Source organism: Knufia obscura (genome assembly GCF_036327395.1).
Source record: "Knufia obscura strain CCFEE 5817 isolate CBS 148926 chromosome Unknown scaffold_2, whole genome shotgun sequence".
Classification (NCBI taxonomy): Eukaryota; Fungi; Ascomycota; class Eurotiomycetes; order Chaetothyriales; family Trichomeriaceae; genus Knufia; species Knufia obscura.
The window spans coordinates 1,468,171-1,486,981 of NW_027042688.1; the positions used below are offsets into that span (position 1 = coordinate 1,468,171).

Consider the following 18,811-nt stretch of genomic DNA (forward strand, 5'->3'; position numbering starts at 1 on the left):
GGGGCGAATCATCGCATCTTGATGATTGCTCAGTCTTCTTAACCCTCGGGACAAGATATTCCGACGACTTTGCTTCTACGATCAGGCAAAAGAGCGAAAGTTGTGAAAGCGCACGTCTCCACGAGAGATCATTCTTTCCTCCGCTGTCGACCGGATTTTAGGTTTCAAAACCACCCAAGCTTCACCACGCCGGTGCGAAGCACTACGCCATACGCAGCTCATGATTCGTCGAAGAGGTATTTTTCAAAATGTTGTATCCCTTCTAACCATGTACATTATTGCTACCATGCGGTCGTTGGTATGGAGCAAGGCTATCTGGTCAAGAATAATATACTGCGCCGTTGATGAAGCCAGTAGAAATGACCACCAGTGAGCCGCTCACAAGCATAAAGACCGTGCCCACTCCCCTTCTGAAGATACTGTAGCCACAGATCTACGGACCACTTTGCAATACCGCTACGATTCCATTACCCCAAGTACTGAACTCATAGCATTACTATACTCCCTGTACAGAGCCCACACTGGCACCTCGAACACCTCCAAACTCATCTCACTCCTTACGCAACCACCGACCTCCTCGCTACGCAGACACTACACCCCATCCACCCACAAAATGTCCCCCTAAATCATAGTCGGCATGATGGGCAGCTCCCCCAGCAAAGGTTCATCCGTCCTCTCCACCCCAACCGGCACAACCGACTTCCTCCACATCGTCAAATCGCACAACATCCACGACCTCGACACAGCCCGCGTCTACAACAACGGTAAATCCGAGGAGCTCCTCGGCGCCATCAACGCCCACTCAGACTTCGCAATCAGCACCAAAGCTCCCGGATTCACACCCAACTCCCTATCCTACGACGCAATCCTCGAAAACAGCCGTCTCTCCCACGAAGCACTAAAGCAGGACAGAGTCGACATCCACCTCCACGGTCCGGACCCCGCTACACCCCTCACTGATCAGTGCCGTGCGTTTGGGAAGTTGTACAGGGACGGCCGTTTCTCGCGATTTGGGGTGAGTAATCTGAGTGCGTCGCAAGTCTAGGAGATCCATGATACCTGCGTTGAGGAAGGATATCCATTACCGAGTGTGTACCAAGGCGCATATAATCCCGTCCACCGCGCCGCAGAGAAGGGCCTGTTTCCCACCCTGAGAAGACTCAAGATTGCATTTTACGCCTGGGGACCGCTGGCTGGGGGTCTGCTCGCGAAGCCGATCGAGCAGCTTTTGAGGCCAGAGGAGGGCACACGTTACGCTGAGATGCCGATATTCGCGAATATGTATCTGAAGGAGAGTAATATTGCGGCGTTGAAACGCATGAACGAGGTGTGTGTGGGTGCGGGTATGAGCATGATGGAGGCGACGATGAGGTGGATGATGCATCATTCGGGGCTTATGGAGCAGGATGGGGTTGTGCTGGGGGCGAGCTCGAAGGAGCAGATTGGGGAGACGCTCAGCGCGTGTGAGAAGGGGCCGTTGCCGGAAAGTGTAGTGCAGGGATGGGAGGAGTTGTGGCGGGATGTGGTTGAGAGTGGGACGGCGTTGCCTGTGCCTACTTGAGTGGTGGCCTGGAGATATATTTGCATCCGAGATTGCATGTTCTATGAAGAGCCTGAAGAAGTACTACGGCTTTTCCTTCTGCCTTCGTCTGAGTCTTGGCTTGAATTTTCTTCTTCCTCGTCCTCTTCGTCTTCTTCGTCTGCTTCGTCCTCGACGTCGTCTTCGCTCTCGTTGGCTTCAGTGTAATCGTCATCGTCCAAGTACGGTGATCTGGCAGAATTCAGCGCTAAGTTCGTGTTTCAATCAAGACGTGACTCACGTACATCTGGCTACCTTCCATATTGTGATAGTACACGATCGCTCCATTGATCTACCCCTGTCAGTATTACTGCACACCACTCCTGAAGCTCCACATACATATGCAATATGCTCCTCTCGGAACTTAGTAACACTATCGGCCCGGCACGTCAATGCGTATAACATGATGCACCATATGGCGAAGACTGTGCTAGATCAGTACATACTGTACTAGAGATGTGCTCTCACGCCACGACTTACCAATATTCTTGTCGGTTTTTGGGTCGATGATCTCGATTGGCAGAAATGTAGAGCTATAGTATTGCTGCATTATGCAACACATGATGATGAGGTTGATGTATGCGGCGGTGAGGAGAATACGTTTTGGATGCTTCAAGAGGGGCTTCCACATGTAGCATAGGAAGCTTGTCTTGCTTTCGTATAGCAGGATAGTATTTACGGTGAAGCAGGCTCCGATGAGTAGATTGGTGAATAGATCGAAAGGCGACATCTTGGGTGGCGGCCGTGATAGATCTGTGCTGAAGTGATTCAGTGGAATGTGACAGTAGGAAGAATGGTTCGTGATGTGCTTCGTTAGTTTTGGCTTGGTTTGAAGAATGTTCTGGTTTGGGGTTGAACAGGCTAAACCTTCACTCACTTTTTGGCGAACAAGGCTGCACAACATACGACACCTGCCTTGTCGCAAGGTTCAGTATTGTTTCTAGAGAGACATAGACCGTAGAGCGGACTCAGCTTACGATGGTTTGCATTTAAGCTCATCGTCTGCGCTTGAGAGATGGAACAATATCAACCAAGGCAATATCCTGAATAGACAAACAATATCCAAGACAAAGGTGTACTGAGAAGCATAAACACGGTATATGACACTTAACCAAACAGATTGAACCGAAGAAGAGCTGGAAGGCAAGTCAACAAGATGGGAAGCATGAGTCGTGTAGTCGCAACTTCCGCACAAACGGACAATCGATGATCATGCTTGTGCCTGCTGCCAATACCATTCCATCACTGCATCCAAAAAGCCCCTGCCAGAATCGAGAAGGCGCGTGCTGGAAATGCCCGGCAACCACAACACCAAATCAATTCTTGTACCTGTTCGTTGTTCGTTCTTCGGATGACATAGCAGCTAGATCCTGTCCGTTCTATCATCAGCACGTATTTGCAAAAATCGTTAGGTCATAAGCACATGGGTGAAAATGCTCCCTGCTCATTGTTGTCAGATTATCGTACCTGCTTATTGAACTCTGCTTCCCAGTGCGGTCGTCTCTTCTAAGCGGCATGCTGCTGCTCAAAATAGAATGTGGCAGGAAAGTAGAGAAAAAGCCCAGCGCAGGCGTTATACCAAGTGAGGTTGACTGTAGTGGTTTAGTCATGAACTTGATTCCTGCTGAACAGAACATACTGAAAAACTTGTCATGACTGGACTGCCATAGATGAGCTGTGTCGAGCGCGACCCAGTATGTGAGAGCGAAGATGTAGAGCATGAGGCCGTAGATGAACCATTTGCGAGGACTGCCTTCTTGAATGTTGTTGGTGGCAAGGCTGGCGGTATAGAATATGCCGGCGTGGCAAGTCATGAGGTAGAGGATTGAGAAGACCAGCATGGTAATGTATTGACGATGCTTCTGAGACGGCGATATGGTAGAGAAGTGCTTATGGTATTGAGATGCCGGAGCATGTGCTCTGCCTCATATGTTCCCGCAGATGATGCCTGCACAGGCGTGTCTGGCAAGCAGCAATCACGGTCTTTGTTGTCGTAACAGGATTCCACATTTGTTTGTCCCATCCGCGCGGTCCATGGTGAAGGCCACAGGCTTGATGATTGGGAATACCTTGTTCGCGCCGTGAGAAAGCGTTGCGAAAGCCTGTGATGCCTGCTGCAAGAAGCGGAGACCTTATTTCATGTTGTGTGGTGCGTGCTCTGCTTGTTCTGCTAGTCCTCTGCATGCAAGAACGATTTCTTGATCATTACATACCTGCTGGCACCCGTTAGTATCTTTGAGCTGGGGCAAACCTGTATATTCAGAATCTGCAAAGGATGCCGTACAGCAACTTTGCTCTGTCGTTGCTTGCAGGTGCTGGGGCGCTGATGTGCAGTGTTCTGAAAGGTCGTGGTGGCTGCATATATGAGCCACTCAGAAACAGTATTTGTTGTTCTGCGACGCATTCTCGCAGTAGTATGGGTCAGAAGGGAAAGACAATGCATTTCAGAACGAGACTGTGTCTCGACGCCACACGCAAACTCCATGCTACTGCTATGCAATTGTTTCGAAGTCCCACAGAAGCGCAATGAATCCGCCAACCGCTGACCAAGGGACGCAGCTTTGGATAGTCCGAAGGATCCCTAACCTGGCCGATAACATTCCTTCTAAGTGGTGTACTTCTTCTGCAACGCCTTGGCGATCGTTGTCAGTTGAATATTGCTCGTACCTTCATAGATAGCTCCTATCTTGGAGTCCCGGAACATCTTCTCTGCGATACCTTCTCTCACGAAACCCATACCACCCATCCATTCAACAGCCTGGCTCGAGACCCTGCCAGCTACTTGTGACGCATACAGCTTGGCCATGGCAGCGTCGGTTACGAAGTCTTCACCAGCTTCCTTCTTCCTTGCAGCATTAAAGACTAACGACCTCGCAGCCTGAATTTCCGTCCATGCTTGCGCAAGCTGATGCTGCATACCTTGAAATTCACCCACCAGCGTTCCAAATTGCTTTCGGTCGTTCCAGACATATTTGGCTGCATTCTCCCACGCACCTAGCGCGAGACCGGTCATTTGTGCGCCGATACCGATTCGACCTTCATTCAGCAGACCAATGGCATATTTGTAGCCCTCTCCTTCCTTGCCAAGTAAATTCTCTCGTGGTACCTCGACATCATCAAAGTTACAGACACAAGTGCTTGATGCTTTGATTCCAAGCTTTTTCTCTTTCTTTGAAATGCTGAAGCCCTTCATAGACTTGTCGACCACGAAAGCGGTGATGCCCTTGTAGCCCTTCTCCGGATTCAAGTTGGCGAAGACAATAAAGAAATCAGCTTCTAAACTGTTTGTAATCCACATCTTGCTTCCGGAGATCTTATAACCATTGTCGGTCTTGACGGCCTTGGTCTTCAGGGCGAAGGCATCGGAACCAGATACGGGCTCAGACAAGCAGAATGAGCCAACCGTGTTAGTGGCCAGCTTGGGTAGCCACTTGCGCTTTGACTCTTCTGTGCCATACTTCAGAATAGCTGTCACGACCAAGGTGTTGTGTACATCGACCATGACGGATACAGACGGGTCTATGCGGGCAAGCTCCTCGATGCCCACGATAGCGGCGGTGAAGTTCATGCCTGCGCCACCGTACTCTTCCGGGATCTCGAAGCCCATCAGCCCTTGTTCGAAGAGCTGTTCTATGATCTGAGGGTCCATCTTTTCTGCTTCATCCATCTCACGCACTTTCGGGGCGATGATATCGTTGGCAAACTTGGAGACGCTGTCGCACAGCATCTGCTCGGTCTCAGAGAAATGGGTGATCGGGGTCGGGTGAAGGGAGGTCGTGTCAACATCGTCCGGCATATATGGCTCTGCTCGATGAGTTCGGGTCGTCGAGAGTGGCCGGGTACTGAGTGTGTGTCAGTACAGCTCAACTAAGATAAAAGCTCAATAGCTCGACTTGAAGGCTTACCTTGCTGGTATTGACCTGACACCATGTGCTCTATGTACTTGCTGCTTCGTTGTTGAGCGGCATGCTGAGCACATAGAGCTTGCCCTGGCGGCCAAACGTGCTGTTCTTGCTAAGGACGCCATGTTCAACGCTGCTACTCAGTATTTCGAAAGAGGCGCAAAAGTGCTGTGCTCAGGATGTTTTGCGAAAAAGAGCAAATGTCAATATGTCCGTGAGCCAGTCAAAAGTGCGGCTAGCTGCGGGAGCGGAATGAAGACATGACCTCGGCTGGACGATAGACTCTGATAGGCGCCGTTTTCGGTGCTCGGGGACTCACCAGGACTGGTCGTTCTTCAATAATTCTCCTCTCCCCATATTCATCTGAGAATTAAAGAGTATCTCGACGACGTTCGTATGTAACATTATTGAGCCAGATCTCGGGCGGCCATGGAGAGGGTAGAGCGAAGCAGAAAATCCGAGCCTGTATAGTAGCTCGGTCAATTCTTTTTGGTCCGTACGCATCAGGTAGGCTCGCTTGGTGACTCGGTAGTATACTTCTTCCGTCGCTTTGCTCTAAGGCTTGCGATCATGGTTGTGCCGGCAAATACCTCACGTGCGTCCCATCCGGTCCGCGGTCTGCCCTTTGGCTATTCTAGAAGTTGAACCTCAACTTCTCTTTTCCTTCTGTGACTCCTGCACAGCCACAAGCGCCACATTGATTTCCTTTCCCTCGAATTTTGAGTTTGGGGAAGGGTACAGCACAGCCACAAGTCTTCCGAACTTCTCTCGAATCATGGCACAGATCTCTCGCTTGACTGCATCCTTGCGTCTCACATCTGATACAGGTGCACTTGGCGACCACTGTAAGCGCTGGTTGACATGCGATAGAGGGGCATGATGAGGGCTGTATACTTGTCTTCGGGAATGGCATTTTCTATGGCGTTCACTGACCTTCCCATCTTCCATATTGACGTCCCATAAAGCCCTTGCGCATATCCGGAGAAGTGCTCTTTCCCTGCTGACGACCACAGCGACTGCCAGATTTCACGAACAGACTACGTCATCCAACATTTGTTGCACGAACAGTGGTTCAATACAAGAACAATAGTCGGCATCAACTTCTCTCGACCACGAACTTCAAGTTCTATTCTTACTGCACAATCTTCACAATGTCGGCAGGACACTCACAGCCCCAAGTGCTGTACAGCGTCAACAACATTCGAGCATTCCATGTCCAACATGGCGACGAGCACGAAATCACCACATCGGGCCCTCAAGAGATGCAACTGATGATGGTACCTACGTCGTCTCCATTCGCAGATTTGTCGAACACGAACCCTAGTAGTGCAGCACCGGAAGAAGACTTTTACCTTCACCTACATCTACCACCCGAGCTGGATCAGCCTCTGCCTGCCACAACACAGGTTTACCACAAGCCACCATCCAGCTATCTGATACCACGCTGGGATCTTGGTCCAGACTCCGGAGCCTTCATCCGAATTCAGTTTCCAACCATAGGCCATGGTCCAGGCAAGGTATCACAAGAGGAGGTTGACACGTTCGAGACAATCCTAGCCCAATGCACTGCCTTTCTCGAAAGGGCTGCGCCTCCAAAGAACCATGGGAACTACGACCCATCTTCTTATCGACCAGGAGAAGGCTACGTTTCAAGCGGTGTGTCAGAAAAGAATAGGCCTCAGCATGGCCAAATTGTGAGTCCGGCGACAATGTTTCGCCGATGACGTATACTGACGCTTGCCAGGTCCTGATAGACGAAGAGAATGGCAGTGTCGTCGGCGAGCTAGGTGGTGGCTACGCTCTCAACGAGGCTGCAAATGTTCAACCAGGTTCAAAGAACCCTGTAGAGATCCAGCTGCCCGGTGAAGGTCAAGGCAACCAGATCCAGGTCAACAACGTTTCCGAAGAGTACTTGGCCATGGCAAAACACCCAGCATACCAGAAGTCCACAATCGTCCAGACCTCCGCAAAAGCCTCGAGGCTGATCGTCACTGGCTCATCAGCATTGGCAAACGCCATGACCTCTCAAGCCAACAACTTTACGACCAAAACACAACCAAACCCCAAGCCCATGACCTTCACTCCAGCCACTCAAGAACGTCTCCGCCAGATTCATAGCCTCACTACGTCTGCAGTAGGCCTCAGCGCAAAGACAGTTGGTCAAGTCAGCAAATACGCCCAGAACTTTGGCGCCAAAATGGGCGGTCACGGCGAGAAACAACGAAAAGGAGTCGACAAGGATGGCAGACCCGATGCCAACTACAAGCCCGGTATTCTGAACAAGTCTATGATCGCATTTTCCACTATCGCAGACGGTATCGACCACGCAGGCCGTCAACTACTTTCTTCGGGCTCAGCCGCAGCAACCAGTGTTGTTGGCCACAAGTACGGCGAAGAAGCAGGCGTTGCTGCCGCTAAGCTCGGCGGTGGTGTCAAGAATGTTGGACTCGTGTACATCGATGCGGCCGGTGTCTCTCGCAAAGCACTGATTAAGTCCGTGGCAAAAGGTATGGTTGTCGGACGCATGCCTAACGGTCAGGAACTGGTCGTTGGTACTGGTGATGGTGGCGTGGTGCCTGCCGAGGCATACAATCAGGGTGGGAAGCCGTCCGGGTCAGCACATGAATACTATGGCGGTGGACAGGCTCAAGGTGGTCCCACAGCGCCCGGCTATGGAGTAGAGGGATATGGAGCTCATGCCAACCAGCCACCAACTTACGGGTCGCAGCTGGGGAACCCTGCAGGTTCAGCATTGCAGGGACAGCAGTATCCGCGAGAGAAGCAGACGTATAATAGACCCTGAGGTAGGCGCCAATGGCATTTGGAGCTCTTTCTATAACCACTCAGTCATTAGATTCATAAAGTTCAATATATCCTTTCGGCACTTTTCCAGACATATTGGTATTGTGTACTCAGGACAGGTAGTACCATGCGCTGGTTTGACTGCCATTCCGCAGGAACTGTATAGTGCTGACTCCAATATGCTCCAAATCGATGCGATTCTCCGAGCCTGGGCATCCTCCAACTGACCTGAGGGACGGAGAGTTCTGGCCGCTGGCGCAATATCATTTTGTCGGAGCCATGTTGAGCATATAGATCGAATCGATGAATCACAACGACGCAGTACTAATATGTATGATGTGAGGGCGCTCATCAAATACAAAGCGCTAGAGGACCCTACCTCTCTACATGGCAGATGGTATGGATCTATGGTTTGCTCCTATTCAGCTCCTTACCTAGGTGTATGTTCGCATCATTCGGTGCAGAATCGTTGGATCAGACGGCGTGCTCCGGGATGTCGGAATGTTGATTGCTAGGGTTGTAAGCTGTATGTGTATTTATGCAGCACGCCCTTTCTTGGCTATAGAACGGAGTTCTGTGATCTAACCTTGTCAGCCAAGAGCGGAGTTCCGCTGTGAGGCACCTTGAGTAGGTGCTCGTGTCTATTTCTGGACAATAGGGTGGGAAGTCAACGATGGAGGTACGGAGTAGCAGCTCAGTGCGCGGTAAGAAGATAAGAGGATGTAGATAAAGAATAATAGTAGTCAGAGCTGGTGCGTATATACACTATCTTGTTTCTTGTTTCTTGTTTAGCTCTGCCATACCTACTCTGCTCATGCATTACTTAACGGTGATTTAGACTCGTATCCATGTCAATATCTAGACGATCGGACGCGCTTCCTAAACCTCATATCTGCATTCCTAATCTCTTCTCTTCTTGGTTGTGGTGGTGGTGGTGATGATGATGATGATGATGATGATGATGATGATGATGATGATGATGATGATGATGATGATGATGATATTCGATGATGATCCATTCAATGAACAATGGGATGGGTGAACTGCGCCTCTGACGCGACAGTGTCGTGGCTGTCGATATGAGCGACAACGTGATGGTGTGATGATGCTCAGCATCAATGGTGTGCCATACTGTAACATGTATGGTAATGTTTGCATCGAGCAGGGACATATAGGTAGGTATGCTGCTGGTCTTGCCTGCGTCTTCGAGAAACGAAATGCCAAACGAACGCTTGTTGGGTATCATCAAAGCACAATGCTTCCCTCCCTCTTTAACAAAATGGAAACAGTCTCACTCAGGTATGTGTATCCTGCACTTCCTACTCTCCTTCTGCGTCACTGACCCATCTAGGGCCACACACCGTTATCGACAAGTCGGAAGAAATCCCATTCAGCACTCGCCTCGGTCTTGAAGTTCCAGAAGATCCAGCCATTAGCATGTTGCTCGAACGCGTTGATCTGGGCCTGAATGTAGTTCCTCGTTGCGTCTTTTAAGCCTTGGTCCCACTGGTCGATGAAGTTCTTGTTCGCGCAGGAGCCGACGTAATATGAGGTCTCACCGGGCTTGGAGTAGGTCTGGTCAAAGGTTAGCTTGTTTCTCGTGTGTAAGGATACTAGCTCTAGTTACTCCATCGAAGCGCGCCCCTATCCCATAGCCATTGAGAGCAGCTGCGCAATCAGTCATGGCTGCCGTCCACTCGCCACATATCAGCCTGCGATCCGAAGAACCCCAGGTTGCGGCGCGGGACCATGCAGCATCAACGTGTTCCTGGTACGACATGGCGACATCCTCGTTGTCGAAGACTTGGTATTCGTGGTGGTCGACGATCGTGTCGGTGAGGATCCCATTCCAGCTTGATGGCTCGTCGAAACCATCCGAGATGACAATTGCATTGCCATAACTTCCTCGAACTGCACCATGTGCCTGGTAATAATATTCGGTGATCGAGTCGCGTCCGCCAGGTAGGACGGCCATGAGTGGCTCATTGACTAGTTCGATGCCGACCACAACCGGATTGCTACCGAACTCTGCCGCGAGTTGACCGGCTACGCTGGCCATGAAGGGGATCGAGTCTGCTGTAGTGAATTGTGGGTTGGCGATGCGCTGACCAGAGTTGTCGAACCCATTCTGTGAGTATGGTGCGCCGTGCAGATCGATCCAGACTTGCAGACCAGTTTGCGAAGCCCAGCCGATCGCTTGATGAAGGTAATCCTTTGCGCCCTGGACGTATGGGTCCTCTCCATATTTTTGGAAAGCCCAATAGCCGACGGGTCTGCGGTTGTTAGCATGAAAACGACGCTTTAGCATAACCTGAGCTGACCTACATTCTCACGAGGTTGATGCCCTTGCCAGAATTTGCGATTCGCTGGAAGTCTCCAAGAGTGACCCAGCTTGACCAGTGGGACTGCAGGACGCCTTCAGCGTTGGGATCCTGCTGGCAGAGGGTGTACTCGTCGACGACACTACCGCCGTACTTTTGGAAAATGGAGCTGTATATGTCAGTAAACATGCTAACGGTGCGAATGAAGCTGATGGCTCATACGGGGTGATCCATGGCTCGAGGACGAGCCAGCCGCCGAGATTGACACCTCTTGTTGGACCTTGTCGTTTGTCGAGGATGGGTACAGCAAGGGCTGAGCTGGCAGCTGCCAGTGTGAGAAGAGCTTTCCGTAGCAGCATGTTTGATGTGGTTGACAGCTATATGCTGTCGTGTTGAAGGTTGGTGGCTAGGAGAGACGGTGGAAAAAGCGGTACAGAAAGGAAAGCAAAGCCAGAGGTGAAGCTCGAGTGATGGCAGTGGCAGCCGTCACTTTTGATTCCGAGCGATGACAGAGGGAAGGTGCCACCGACAGCTTGGAGAAAGATCACGCTTCCACAACTTTTGGGGTCAGAGGAAGCTGTGCTAGGTGTCAGGCACAAAGCCAGCGAATCACGGAGTCGAGCTTGAACAACAGCTTCGGGAGATACCTAACTTGGGAGAACAAAGCTCTTTTCAGATCACAAGGCCCGCCATGTTTGGATAATGATGGACTCCCCATCTCGCGAAAGGTACATTCGTACCGACGATCACAACACACGCGGGAGCTCGCGCAGCAAGAAAGGTCAATCTGTGCATCAGTCATCTCCAACCTGGAAAGCATAGGAGCTAACCACACGATGATCTTGGAGTCCGATGCTCCGAGAAGTGCTTCAACAAGTGGAAGGGCGGGTTCCCAGCGCGGAGCTGTATCGCTTGTGAGCCCTGGCATTAGCGGAATTTCTTGCCTGCAGGAAAGGTGGAGAAAGTGGTATCAAAGAGAGACCAAAAGTTGGGCGGGACATGGTCAATTGTGTCCACAGGTTCCACGTGTCTTGCGCGTCCATTGCACAACCTCCTGTTGAGCAAAGCCCAGCATTGAAAATGTCTTGGAATTGTGTGAGAAGTCGAAAATATGTGCACAAAGCCCAATAATGTTTGGCCGAGGAGGCATGTGATGCGGCCAGCGCCCAGTGTTTGTGAGGCGTCTCCAAGCTCAAGGTCGCTCAAGCAGGGCCTCGGGAGCTGCCTCGAAGCTGTCAAGTGTAAGATTGTGATTGGTTGCGTAGAGCTTCTTCGCTGTGCAATGGCGTAAGAAGATCATGCTGATCTTCGACTGGCGTAAACAAGCCACCAACCCTGGTCAACACGTCAAGCCACAACGTCACATTCTGCTTGAGGGGACCACGATGGCGGTAAAGGTACGAGTAGATCAGCTGCTCCGCGCATAGATGGAGGATTGCTTCATCTCGCCCTACTGATCTGTTGTGTTGACACACTGGTGTGGAGAACAAATCTACTGAGCAAAAGGATTTTGATGCAATTTCGAGATGTCGGGCTCATCCCAGAGAAAGTATTTTAAGAGAGGTTGCAGATGATCCTTCATTTCAGGCACGTTTTGACGCGAGGAACAACAAGCTTGCAGGCAGTATCCTCCGAGGCTTGGCTGTTCGGGAGACCACTTCCCGAACACACAAGGTGGCCGCGCCTTGGAACGCGAATTTGGGAAGGTCGAACGGCCCAATTGTATGTCTGGAAGATGCCAGACTTCAGATGCATCGTGATGAGGGCTGCTCACTCCATTTCTGCTTCGACTCGTTGATTTATGTCAAAGACTGAGTTACGCATTCGGAGCCGTCAAACTCAAACGGTAACTTTGTGAAGGTGGCTTCGACCATACGTGGCTTTCGATCTTATGCGTTTCGTACGAGGCTGTCATCCGGGACAAGCTGAGTCACACAGCACGATTGCGAACACGTGCTGGCAAACTCCGAATGTGACACGGCACACCACTTTCCTTGTGAAGAGTGACCGCCTTCCCAATCACCAGCAACCACCTCGGCGTCTACGAATCGCACCTTCGTCCTCAATAGTAACCAGTTTTCCCATTGACGGATCCCTCCTTCCTCATTTACGGTAACTTTCTCACGTATTCAAGGTCCCTCCTGCTGCGTTCACGGATCCCTCCCACCTCGTTGACATCCATTGTCTACAGCTCGCTCCTTCCAGTCATGGTTCATCCAGTACATCCGGGGATGGCTGGCTATGGCCACGCCTATACCTGTCTCTACTCGTTACCAGCTCACCATGGACCCGCAAAAGCGACGTCTTGACGAGATTGATGAGGACAACTTCACTCTTCACCTCACTCAACTCACTAGACCAGCTTCTCCGGAGCTGGATCAGCCTTGCACTCCGATCAGGGAATTCTATCCGCTCAACCTTCGGTGATACAAGCTTTGCAACGGTCAGTTACATCGAAGAAGCTTCAACTCGCCGACCTCGAGCATCAAAACGAGCGATTACGCGCTCAAATTCAACAGCTTCAAGACAAACAACAGCCTCAAGAGAATGTCCAGCCTGGCCTGATTTTCTCAATCTACCGATCCCGCCCAACTCGCCGAAGTTGCCTCATCCACCCAGCTTGAATCCTTGACCGGTCTACAAGCAATGCTTCCAGTGACCCATTTGATCTGCCGCTATCAGAGGATCTTATCGCTGAGTTGACGAAGAAAGACAAGGATAGAACCTCGGCTGCGGACGTGGAGTGTTTTGTTAGGATGGTACGTCTTATGAACCGACCTGACGGTCCTGACCTATACCCAGGTACTGACGATCAAAGATGTGTGCTAGGAATTTTGCTTTATGGGAAGAAGAACGACAGAAAGTCTTGTGGCAGTTGAATTGTCATATTGATAATGACGGTATAAAGCTTATGGCAGACGCAATACGCACTCAAAGCCGAGGGTTGATCCAGCCATTGCTTGAACAGCATCTTGCAGGATACGACGTTTCTGTGCGGCAAGGTAAGTGTCTTGTACGAGGACAGTCTAGAAATGAGGGCTACGATATACACACGTTCAAGCGGGTCTGTCTAGTCTGCGGTACAAAACACCATTTCAATCGGCAGCGATCGATATGGAAAGGTCCATTCATTAGTTCAAAACGACGGGATGCTTCAGCATATGGGTCGCGGCAACAGATGTTTCTGGCCTTTCTGGACGACTGGTTCTATGATGGCCAAGGCTCCCATCTCTGTAGTAATTAAATGTATTCTGATCCCTTTCACATGGTTACGGAGAGCGCGGTCGACAATAGACGAAGAGTCTGTCTTCTGAATGAACTGGAGGAATGCCAACACAGCCCACCACGCAGGACTGATTTGAGGTGGTACGGTGAGGAGAAGGATTACTGGAAAGAGGTACAACAAGACACTATGAACAGGGTTATTGCCCTGCCTCAACCGGCATGGATGTGCGGTCGGAAGGATAATCCAGCAGTGTATCACGCCACGCAATACGACGCATTGCGCCGTCACTGGCTGTGAGCACCGCCAGACTCGGAGGAACTAGGAGACAAGTGTATTGGGGGTGAGTAATCACAAGTTGACGGCCGAGTCCGAAAGCCTGCATGTAACAGGGCTCAACAGGCCACGGTACGATCAGGGAGGAAAAGAAACCAATGGCATTCAATCAAGATGAGATCTAGCATATAGAAGGCTTTATTAGAATGGTGCGTCGAAGTCGGCTTCTGATCAGTGATATGTCTTCTTACTAACTTTTCGATAGATGTGTCTCAACAATTTTGCACTATGGGAGGAAGAACGCCAAAATGGTATCTGGGGCTTGAACTGTCATATCGACAATGACGGTACACAAAACTTGACGGATGCAGCACGTAAAGGTCGAGACCTGGTGCAGCTATTGCTTCAGCAACACCTTGCCAGAGTTGATGTTTCTATACGCCTGGGCAAATGTCTTGTACGAGGCGGCACTACTACGGGTCGCGACCAAGCCGCTTTTACGTTTCCATGCCCAACCTGCGGTGAGACCCACAGATACCAGCGGCAGAGGTCTATACTAGAAGTTGCATTGGTTGGTTCACAGCGACGACAAGGATCCAAGGGACTGGTAGAGAAAAGTCAAGAGAAAAGTCAAGAGAAAAGTCAAGAGAAAAGTCAAGAGAAAAGTCAAGAGAAAAGTCAAGAGAAAAGTCAAGAGAAAAGTCAAGAGAAAAGTCAAGGGGAAAGTCCAGAGGAGGGTCAAGAGGAAAGTCAACGCAGACGAGACTTTTTGGTCTTTCTTAACAACACGTTCTTCGATGACCAAGCTTCTCATCTATGCGGTAACGGCATGTGTTCGGATCCTTTTCACGTTATTCTAGAGAGCGGATCTGACAACAGGGCGAGACTTTGTCTGTTAGAGCAAACGAAGAAGAAGAGAAGCAAGAAATGCTTGCACAGCCCGCCATGCAGGACTGATTTGAGATGGTGGAACAAAGGAGGATAGCAGTACTGGAAAGAGGTACAGAGAGACACTGCAGAGAATCTTGTGGCACGACCAGAACCTATGTGGAAATGCTTACAGGGAGTTACAAGGGAACATCGGCAGCAGCTCTTCACGACTTTGCACCGTCATTGGGTGCCAAGAGGACGGGCCATATCCTCACAGGCCATGCCGTGTGAGGCTGGATGGGTACAGATCGATGGTGCAATTGCAAAGCCTAGATATGGGAAGTGACAGAATGAAGGCGATAAAGATCGGACATAAATTAGCTGTAGAGGAATACAATTAACACAAGTCTCGATGCAGTATTTCCCAGCATGCACAGGCTCAATATCATAAGCTGGTAGCGGTTCAGCTGTAGCAACTCACTAGGCTTTGCTCCTTGCCCTTCGCAGCTCTGCAAGGTTCTTTCATATCTTCCCTCGACGTACATGCTCGTGGATTCTTCTGTCCCATCACCTCTCCTAACCAAGCGCACAGTGGCAATCTTTTGAGCTGAAGTTTCCTGTGCAGATTATGATACCTTATCCCACCTCGCCTATGGGCAACCGACAACCGACAACCGTCACCGACACTCAATAAGGCTGTAACGCAAGGCTCTAGGTTCGTTATGTAGCACATAGCTGACGAAACGTTTTTCGTGCTCGGCAAGCTTCCCGAGAGCATTCTGGAATCTCGTCGTTCCGTGCTAACAAGAGCGCAGTCGTACACATTTCTTTGCCGTGTGTAGTTATGAGCTTGCTCGTTGCAGTGGAAACGTCTGACCTGGATGGTGGTATTATGTCGATCCCTGTGGCGTAAGGCACTCGGCCCCAGCGCACGAGACATAAGCCCTGCCGGGGCAAGATGCTCAAGAATCAAACGACAATAGCAAAGCAAGATGGAATGAAAGCGAACGACCTCTTTCCAACTGCTCTTGCATCATCAATACCCTCCCATCTACCTACCTAATTCAACACAGCCTCAATATTCGTCTCTACATTCCCCTGTATAGCCCTACTATACGGGCACACCTCCTTCGCCCTCGCAATCACCTTATCAAAATCCTCCCTTCCCAACCCCTTAACACTAACCTTCATGTTCACCCTTAACCCCATATCCAACGCCTTCATATCCCCGACCAACTCCACCGTCGTCTCAACAATACTATCCTCCTTCTTGTCTGGCATCCTTATCCCGAGACTCGCGGCAGATGCATTCATAGCGCTCTGGAAGCACGCGCCGTAGCCTGCTGCGAAGAGTTCCTCCGGATTCGTCTTGCCTTTGTCGCCTGTTCCGCCTAAGGCTTTCGCCATTGTTAGATCGATTTTCAGGTCGTCGCCGTCGACGTGGCCGGTGCGAGCACCGACGACTTTGGCGTGGGCGGAGTAGAGGGTTGGTGCGGTTTCTGTGTTGAGGTATCTTCGTGAAGCGAACCTCAGTGTTCGGGGGAGGGATCGGGGTGCTAGTGCCTGGCGGGCCAGAGGCTGGAAGGCGCGGAGGGAGGCCATAACTGATCTGCTTGTTTGTCTAATGTGTTACTGATTTGGTGGCTTCAAGTCAGTTGTATGTCAGTTCAGTTCCGTATCTCTCAGGCTCAGAGGTAGGTAAGATAGATGCACGACAGGAGCTACAAAAATAAAATGCAGCACGTATGTCCGTAAACAATGCATAGCTGCGCGGTTACCTCTTTCGATACTAGGTGACGTAGAGATCTAGATCCGTCAAAGCTTGATTTGTGAGCTCATCAGTTTTTGAATCTGCTTTCTGAGATGTTGGCAGTTTGGGAGCTTTCGGTGCTCAATATCAGATGGTGCTGCTTGGGTGATCATGATTCCGAAGCTGTTGTCGAGGAGGAAGGCGCAACGAGATGAAGACGAAAACAGACGAGAAGGTTTCCGCGCTAAGTTGCCGACGATACGATCGCGACCTATACACGCTAGTGCGGAAACGGGAAGATAAGCGCTTCTGGTAGGTACGCCTGTCGGACCCTCAAAGCTGACGAGGACAAAGTTCAGGAGTTGCGAAGCAACCACATTTTAGTGATTGACTACTCGAAAGCCACGAAACAGGAACACTGACCTTGTACACCGACAGTGCGCTCACCCTACGACTATATCGCATCCATTACCATTCCACTGTTGCTGCGCCGCCCTTTGAATCCGTTGTCCCCACATCTCTATCACAAGTCCATATACCACCCAGGCCTTCATCATGGCCGTCTCCCTCCCCTTCAACCAGCCCTCTCAATCAAAGCCCCTCGGTCCCAAGGAGATCATCACCCTCCTCGACCTCCAACCCCACCCCGAAGGCGGCTACTTCCGCCAAACCTTCATTGACGACGCACATCCGACTGCCTCTGGCCGCGCACCCAGCACAATGATATACTTCCTCCTCGAACGCGGCAATCACTCCAATATCCACCGAATTGATGCCGCAGAGGGCTGGCATTTCTATGCTGGTCAAGCCATTGATGTCGTTGAGTTGAGCAGAGATGGCGCCGTCATCACGAAGCTGGGCATGGATCTTGCGAGGGGTGAGAGGCCGCAGTGCGTCGTTAGACCGAATACGTGGTTTGGGAGCAAGCCGGCCGAGGGGAGTGAGTGGGCGTTGGTGGGGTGTACGGTTGCGCCTGGGTTCCTGTTTGAGAAGTTTGAGCTTGGGGAGAGGGGTAAGTTAGTGGAGGAGTTTCCGGGGTGTAGGGAGTGGATTGTTGCGTTGACGCCGGAATCATGATGGTTAACGCCAAGCTTACGCAGCCTGAGGGGGACAGGACGAAGCACTATCTCGCAGCACGTCTTGGCTCATTGTACGTCGTGACATTCAACGTTTTGACCGACACATATGCTTGCGAGCGTTTGGAATGTGTCAGTGCCTACGTGCGGAGCGCTTGGTCCCACGACTCAAGCTATGATGCAGACGAATAGTCAGCTCAATGCACTACGAGATTGTCGTTTCATGAGCTCGCTCTCGTGCTAGGTTAATGACTGTCATCAATACATATTCATGCAGCCCGTCACACAATGTCTCCAAAGTCCCAATGTGACGCAGCACACCTCTCTTTTCGTCACAATAAACCACCTTCTCAATCACGAGCAACCACTTTCCGCATCTGCGGATTGCCCCTTCCTCATCAACAGCGACCTCCTTCCCTCCGCGGATCACACAGTGCATTCTACGATGGCGCGCTATTTTCACGCCTCGACCCGTCTATACTCATGACTATGACACCTTAGAGGCGACGTTGCAAGCGTATTCACCAGATGATGAAGATGAGGACAGTCTTACTTTCGGATCAGTCATTTCGGCTGTGGGAAGCTCAATCAGTCCATCAACTTGCTCTTCGGTTGAAGAAATCCTGTCTGCTCGGCTTTCGATGAATAAGGAGTATTTAATCTAACTCTTGCAGCTTGACGAAATGACTAGTATCGCCAATCTCGGGCTACAGAACGAGCAGTTACGTATTCAATTCCAATACCTTCAAGAAAGGCAACCTGAACACCAACCTGAAGCCTACCCCGGGTCCTCGAGCAAGCCGATAATCAGCTATGGCCACCATCCCCTCGCTCAGCTTGCTCTCATTTCGCCGCAGTACACCTTCTCATCCTTTGGATCTACCCTGGTCAGAGAAGCCGATAGCTAAGCTATCGAAATCACGCCATATTATGCATAGTAGTCAGATTCTAGTAAGTATATCGGTGTACCTCTTTATTTAACATGAGCTTACGATGGACTATAGAAGATAAA

General features: G+C 50.7%; 8 protein-coding genes across 8 annotated transcripts; 3 read left to right on the forward strand and 5 right to left on the reverse strand.

Moving 5' to 3' along the window:
- Positions 1-640: 640 nt before the first annotated feature.
- PMZ80_002392 (uncharacterized protein) lies at positions 641-1,561 on the forward strand (the record flags this gene model as incomplete). Its single annotated transcript, XM_064870825.1, has 2 exons — positions 641-1,015; positions 1,070-1,561. The coding sequence occupies 2 exons, from the start codon at positions 641-643 to the stop codon at positions 1,559-1,561; spliced, it is 867 nt and encodes a 288-aa protein (XP_064733278.1).
- Positions 1,562-1,602: 41 nt separating this feature from the next.
- PMZ80_002393 (uncharacterized protein) lies at positions 1,603-2,309 on the reverse strand (the record flags this gene model as incomplete). The annotated part of the gene is made up of 4 exons (XM_064870826.1): positions 1,603-1,771; positions 1,825-1,871; positions 1,919-2,004; positions 2,060-2,309. 4 exons carry the CDS (start codon positions 2,307-2,309, stop codon positions 1,603-1,605), a joined length of 552 nt encoding a protein of 183 aa, XP_064733279.1.
- A 776-nt stretch (positions 2,310-3,085) lies between these two features.
- PMZ80_002394 (uncharacterized protein) lies at positions 3,086-3,420 on the reverse strand (the record flags this gene model as incomplete). Its single annotated transcript, XM_064870827.1, has 2 exons — positions 3,086-3,171; positions 3,219-3,420. 2 exons carry the CDS (start codon positions 3,418-3,420, stop codon positions 3,086-3,088), a joined length of 288 nt encoding a protein of 95 aa, XP_064733280.1.
- A 764-nt stretch (positions 3,421-4,184) lies between these two features.
- Positions 4,185-5,606, reverse strand: PMZ80_002395 (uncharacterized protein; the record flags this gene model as incomplete). Its single annotated transcript, XM_064870828.1, has 2 exons — positions 4,185-5,421; positions 5,485-5,606. 2 exons carry the CDS (start codon positions 5,604-5,606, stop codon positions 4,185-4,187), a joined length of 1,359 nt encoding a protein of 452 aa, XP_064733281.1.
- A 1,026-nt stretch (positions 5,607-6,632) lies between these two features.
- Positions 6,633-8,284, forward strand: PMZ80_002396 (uncharacterized protein; the record flags this gene model as incomplete). The annotated part of the gene is made up of 2 exons (XM_064870829.1): positions 6,633-7,175; positions 7,226-8,284. The coding sequence occupies 2 exons, from the start codon at positions 6,633-6,635 to the stop codon at positions 8,282-8,284; spliced, it is 1,602 nt and encodes a 533-aa protein (XP_064733282.1).
- Positions 8,285-9,630: 1,346 nt separating this feature from the next.
- Positions 9,631-10,963, reverse strand: EXG2 (glucan exo-1,3-beta-glucosidase; the record flags this gene model as incomplete). Its single annotated transcript, XM_064870830.1, has 4 exons — positions 9,631-9,858; positions 9,911-10,556; positions 10,609-10,773; positions 10,827-10,963. The coding sequence occupies 4 exons, from the start codon at positions 10,961-10,963 to the stop codon at positions 9,631-9,633; spliced, it is 1,176 nt and encodes a 391-aa protein (XP_064733283.1).
- Positions 10,964-16,032: 5,069 nt separating this feature from the next.
- Positions 16,033-16,575, reverse strand: PMZ80_002398 (uncharacterized protein; the record flags this gene model as incomplete). Its single annotated transcript, XM_064870831.1, has 1 exon — positions 16,033-16,575. The coding sequence occupies one exon, from the start codon at positions 16,573-16,575 to the stop codon at positions 16,033-16,035; it is 543 nt and encodes a 180-aa protein (XP_064733284.1).
- Positions 16,576-17,278: 703 nt separating this feature from the next.
- Positions 17,279-17,800, forward strand: PMZ80_002399 (uncharacterized protein; the record flags this gene model as incomplete). Its single annotated transcript, XM_064870832.1, has 1 exon — positions 17,279-17,800. The coding sequence occupies one exon, from the start codon at positions 17,279-17,281 to the stop codon at positions 17,798-17,800; it is 522 nt and encodes a 173-aa protein (XP_064733285.1).
- Positions 17,801-18,811: the final 1,011 nt, after the last annotated feature.